At 34.3% G+C, this 6,093-nt stretch overlaps 1 protein-coding gene across 1 annotated transcript in view; it reads right to left on the bottom strand.

Annotated features, from left to right (window-relative positions):
* Positions 1-3,291: 3,291 nt before the first annotated feature.
* The window catches only part of LOC120258789, an 18,205-nt gene continuing 15,403 nt past the window's right edge, over positions 3,292-6,093 (bottom strand). Inside the window, exon 14 of the mRNA XM_039266224.1 lies at positions 3,292-3,738. Coding sequence (XP_039122158.1) covers positions 3,292-3,738 — 447 coding nt within the window. The remainder of the gene's footprint in view (positions 3,739-6,093) is intronic.

The following is a 6,093-nucleotide window of genomic DNA, read 5'->3' as shown; positions in this document are numbered from 1 at the left end:
GACATATATGATTAAAATAACATACATACACATATGGTTGCTCACACTTCCATTAGAAACCAACAAAAATTAGCATCTTCTACTAAGATTGGCTAATATATTTTTCAATTCTAAAGCTCAAATTGGCTAATAATATCAAAGTTGTATTCTTCAATCAACAATATAGAAGTATGCTATTTTCATGAAATACTTGTAACATCCATTTTCGGAGCTTAATGGACTGGTAGTAATCATAGCAGAATTCAAGAACCAAGCAATATCATGCACATTTATCAAAGTAAAAACACTTGAACAAAAAAAAAGTACTTAGCTTTAAAAAAAGTTAAACATTTTGCTTAACCAAAGGCAGACAAAAGATTCAAGTGGCATGGAAAAATATCATGCTACATTCCCACCAACAACGATGATATGACTGCATGCTTTTTAGTAGCACAAATTTTGAGGAATAAACAAGTTAAAAAAAAACAACAAACACAAAAGAATCCAACCAGAATGACTATGATTGTTCCAAAAGCTTTTTTTTATAAAATAGAACCCAAGTCCGAGCTAGTAATATGAGTCATGTGACTTTTGCATGGAATAATAACTAAAGCTAGTCAATTGGAGAAGCAATTGAGCAACAAGAAAGGAACCATTTAATAAAAACATAACATTGTAAATCTTGTCCTATATGACAACTAAGACAACATATGCACACACAAAAAAAAAATGATAATGATAATGATAATGATATTTTATGCAAATGCCCTCATGCAAAAACAAAGCCAAGAAGTAATTCATAAATAGCATTACTCTTGGGGTTTTAGAGTTTTATTGTTTAAGGGTTACGGTTTAGGGTTTAGCTATAAACCTTTTTATTTATTTATTTATTTTGTTGATCCATATGAAGAAAATGAAAATATTAGCGTGCAAGATCATGTGGCAAACCATGTTTAAATCAACAGAAACAAATAAATATAGACCATAGGTTTTAAGTTTATAGGATTATGTATTTCTTGCTTTCTTTTAAGCAGTCATGTAATCCTATTTGTGATAAAATTAAGCTAAAAAAGATTAATTCTCGCTTTGGAGCCAAATAAGGAAATAGCTACAGAACTTGAACTAGTGTACTCAAATAGTCGAATGAGAAATTGATGCAGCTTACAGCATATGGCCCATAAAATGAAAGGATTGTGCCATCTAGAAAGCTATTGAGAATTTAAATCTCATTCAAGATCCAAGAATATATGAATGTTTTGTGATCAATTAAAGTCCGTATCTGGTGTTCTCTATAACCCATGAACTACAAAAATGAACTAAACTTTGCCCAACCTAAACGTTAACTTATTCATTTATCTAGTAAAAGCAAGATAATCAATCAAACAAAGATAAAATTTATCAAAAAAATAAAAAATGAAACAAAAGGTGAAAAGATCAAGCACATGGATGCAGCCAAACTAAAGACCCTAACAAAAAATAAAAAAAATAAAAAAAATAATTATTATTCTTGGGTTTTTTGCAATTGCATTTCAAATGATACGACTCAACACACAAGCAAAGTTCTTCAAAAGGCAAGCAGTAATGACTATATAAAACAAGAGCTGCAAGGGATAAGCTAGAACAAGTGTCATGAACAAGCTTATTTACTGCATCATTAATAACATTACAAAAAAAAATATTTATAGATAGTTACATCACAATGTTTATTTTGTTATTATTGTAATTATTTGTTAACTTATTTAATGAAGATTTTAACAAGCTTGAACTCAAACCTTAATGATTCTATAAACAAGCTTAAATTATTCTTTTACTAAAATGATTCTCAAACTCAAATCGAGTTGAGTCACACTTAATAATGATTCATTAAATAAGCTTTAAATGATACTTTACTAAATAAAAAAATAGAATATAAAAAAATAGTCAAGCCTTAATCAAGCTAACGAGTCAAGTCTAAGTTTCGAATTTTCTTAACAAGTTGAGCTCGAGCATGAAGCTCGAAATAAGCTTGGTTAGAGCTCTAGCTCGGTTGAAATAGTACTGAGCCAAGCATGAACATGAAAAATGAAGCTCGAAGAAAGCTAGGCTCGAGCTCGAACTCGATTAAATAGTAACGAGCCAAGCTTGAACAAGGCAAAGCTCGGCTCGACTCGTTTACAGCCCTAGTTGGTTTTAGTCAAATTTTTAAATCATACAAAAAAATAAATTTGTTTTTAATTTAAATATAATCATGATTAAAACATAATGTGTTAAAACTTTAGCAGGATCAATAAAAGATATTATATTTCACGTTTCATATGCTTAAACTTTAATTAGAATTTTACTAATATTGGAGAAGTTTTTGCTATTCAATCAACATTGTAATAGAAACTAGAATAGCAACAAAATGTTTTTTTTTGATAAATTGGCGAAAAACACCTTTTTATTTTTTGTATTGTGTTTTAAGAGGTTTCGAACTCGAGACCTCTCAAACACAAGTTAGATAAGAAACCACTGGCTATGCCTTGGTTTCTAATAGCAACAAATTTCACATGAGAAAATTTTCTTTCTTCTTCAAATTTCTATTTTTCCTTTAATATTATAAACATTATAATTTATATATTTTATTCATCTTTATTAATTCTTATCTTTCAAGCACTTTGAATGGTAATTTTAAGATTTTAATAATTATATTTTCTTCTTTCTTTTAATTCAAAATTCAACATTGCGTTAAATAATAGTTATTAATATATATAATATAATTAGTAATTTATACAAAATGATTGTAATTTTTATTTTAATTTAATATAATATTAGTATATATTACTTGACAACACCTAGATTTATTAATATATATGATTTTTGGATTGATTAAAAAAACAAATATTTAGCATTTATTAACTATGTTTTAGTAAATATTTATAATTTATTAACACTGTTTTATAAGGTGTTTAGATATATTTATGATTAATTATAATTTAATATCTATAAACATATGTACGAAGTTAAAATATATTAGAGCAATTTTATTTTTGGATTATTTTTTTAACTATGTTTAATAACTCTAACATTTTTATCTCCACCTGGTAGCCCTATCTCTTATGCAAGTTTTTTTTCCCTTTATGAGGAAATAAAAAAAAAACAACTGCCTAACTCCTAACTTCCATTCTCACAACCCCTATTCATCGCCTTCTAAAACAAAATGAGAGAAAAAAAAAATCAATGGACACTCATCACACACCATTTGGCATTTCCCACCAAATAACATAAGTATGTTTCAAATTATAATAAAAAAATCAATTGCATAAACTTTAATTATCATAACATAGCTTTGTTTCAAATTATAAAAAAACCTCCACATCTTTCTTGTTCTTCAAACCTTAGAAATGAAAGCCCTTGAGATATCCTCATGAGTGCCCTCACGGCCATCACCTCCGTCCCTCCCTCCACTGTCCTATCAATCGCCCCTTCCTCTCTGCTTCCCCTGCCTTCATCTTCTCCGGTCTCAGCAACAAATCCCTCATCGCACTCGTATCCGAAAATCCTCGATCTCAACTCCGACATCGCGTACCTAGCGATTGGCACGCCGATGTCCAGCTCGCTCATGTAGATGAATCCCCGGTCGCCGACATAGTCGTGCGCGCGGGCAATGATGAACCCACTAGCAGCGGCGTGGCCAGTGACGGCAGTGATGGTGGGCATGGGGAGGGGGATGAGGTCAGCGATTGTGGCTCTAAGGACGAAGCCGAGTTCAGGGGTGCGATCGGAGGGGGAGACGTGGGCCTAGGTGAGGTCTAAGACGTTCGAGAAAGGGCAAGGTCTCTACTCCGATATCGGGAAGTAGGCCAAAGGTATTGAGACACTCCTCTTTCTCTGATTAAACCTAGTTCTCTTCCCATTTTTTCCCCAATTTTTGTTGTTTTTTTGGGTGATTTTGTTCTAGATCTGCTCATGAAGGGCTTTAATTTTGATGATTTGATCACGAGTTGACAGTCTCAACCCAGAGTGCTTCCGGAGCGGTATTGTGATCTATGAACCTTTTGACTGATTTATTTTTGAATTTTTTGTTGTTTGGGTGTTGTTTGGTTAAAGTTGTGGTAAATTTTTGTGTTACGAGGTGCTGGATGTTTGATTTCATTTGTGAATTGATGTGCCGGTTGTTTTTCTTCATGGATGGGATTTTCTGGTTTTGTTTTGATGAGATTTTGAGATAGGAGTTTAGGTTTTTTTCCTGGAGATTTGATTATGAAATTAAGAGTTGCAAATTGTTTTCTATGTGTCCATCCGCCTCCATTAGATCCCGAACTCTTTTTCTGATCCTCCATACCCCACATGCGATGATGGACTGGGCGCGTAACCCTCACCTTGTCCATCACCGCATCAATAACTTCGATGGTGCCATCACCATCATAACATAGTTGTTCTTAAAAATGTTTTACTTGTTCTTGTTGAATGATTGCAAAACATAACATTGTTTGAGCAAATGAAGTTTGAACAAATGAATGTTAAGCAAGCATTTCAAAACAGATACCAGGAATGTTAAACTAGTTTGGTTGGCGTACATGGGATGCTTTCTACAACGACGTTAGTCCTCGTGGAATTGAAGATGGTTAAAAGAGGTGTACATGCTTACGATGCTTTCTTTTCTGTTTGCTGTAAGTATACGCGAGACATTTCATTACGAGTTTATTTCGATGAACAACAGCTAGTGTTTTAGGGGTTGAGGGTTTAGGGTTTTAGGGTTTTAGGGTTTAGGGTTCAGGGTTCAGGGGTCAGGTGTCAGGGGTTTAGGGGTTTAAGGTTTAGGGTTTTTTAGGGTTTAGGGTTAAGGGTTTAGGGTTTTTTAGGGTTTTTTAGGGTTTTAGGGTTTAGGGTTTAGGGTTTTAGGGTTTTAGGGTTTAGGGTTTAGAGGGTTTTAGGGTTTAGGGTTTTAGGGGTTTAGGGTTTTAGGGGTTTTAGGGTTTAGGGTTTTAGGGTTTAGGGTTTTGAGGGTTTTAGGGTTTAGGGTTTTAAGGGGTTTTAGGTTTTAGGGTTTAGGGTTTTGGGGTTTAGGGTTTAGGGTTTTAGGGGTTTTGGGTTTTAGGGTTTAGGGTTTAGGGTTTAGGGTTTAGGGTTTTAGGGTTTAAGGGTTTTAAGGGGTTTAGGGTTTAGGGTTTAGGGTTTTAGGGTTTAGGGTTTTAGGGTTTTAGGGTTTTAGGGTTTAGGGTTTAGGGTTTTAGGGTTTAGAGGGTTTAGGGTTTAGGGTTTAGGGTTTAGGGTTTAGGGTTTAGGGTTTTAGGGTTTAGGGTTTTAGGGTTTAGGGTTTTAGGGTTTTAGGGTTTAGGGTTTAGGGTTTAGGGTTTAGGGTTTTAGGGTTTAGGGTTTTAGGGTTTAGGGTTTAGGGTTTTAGGGTTTAGGGTTTTAGGGTTTAGAGTTTTAGGGTTCAGGGCTTTAGGGTTTAGGGTTTAGGGTTTAGGGTTTAGGGTTTTAGGGTTTAGGGTTTTAGGGTTTTAGGGTTTTAGGGTTTAGGGTTTTAGGGTTTAGGGTTTAGGGTTTAGGGTTTAGGGTTTAGGGTTTAGGGTTTAGGGGTTTAGGGTTTAGGGTTTAGGGGTTTAGGGTTTAGGGTTTTAGGGTTTAGGGTTTAGGGTTTAGGGTTTTTAGGGTTTAGGGTTTTAGGGTTTAGGGTTTTAGGGTTTAGGGTTTAGGGTTTAGGGTTTAGGGTTTAGGGTTTTAGGGTTTAGGGTTTAGGGTTTAGGGTTTTAGGGTTTAGGGTTTTAGGGTTTTAGGGTTTTAGGGTTTAGGGTTTAGGAGTTTAGGGTTTTAGGGTTTAGGGTTTAGGGTTTAGGGTTTAGGGTTTAGGGTTTAGGGTTTAGGGTTTAGGGTTTTAAGGGTTTTTAGGGTTTTAGGGTTTAGGGTTTAAGGGTTTTAGGGTTTTAGGGTTTTAGGGTTTAGGGGTTAGGGTTTAGGGTTTAGGGTTTAAGGTTTTTAGGGTTTTAGGGTTTAGGGTTTAGGGTTTAGGGTTGTTTAGGGTTTAGGGTTTAGTGTTTAGGGTTTTAGGGTTTAGGGTTTAGGGTTTAGGGTTTAGGGTTTAGGGTTTAGGGTTTTAGGGTTTTAGGGTTTAGGGTTTAGTTTAGGGTTTTAGGGTTTAGGGTTTTAGGG

The sequence above is a fragment of the Dioscorea cayenensis genome, chromosome 4 (assembly GCF_009730915.1).
Source record: "Dioscorea cayenensis subsp. rotundata cultivar TDr96_F1 chromosome 4, TDr96_F1_v2_PseudoChromosome.rev07_lg8_w22 25.fasta, whole genome shotgun sequence".
Taxonomy (NCBI): domain Eukaryota; kingdom Viridiplantae; phylum Streptophyta; class Magnoliopsida; order Dioscoreales; family Dioscoreaceae; genus Dioscorea; species Dioscorea cayenensis.
The sequence above is the reverse complement of the archived record's forward strand: the minus strand, read 5'-3'. Positions and strand labels throughout refer to the sequence as shown.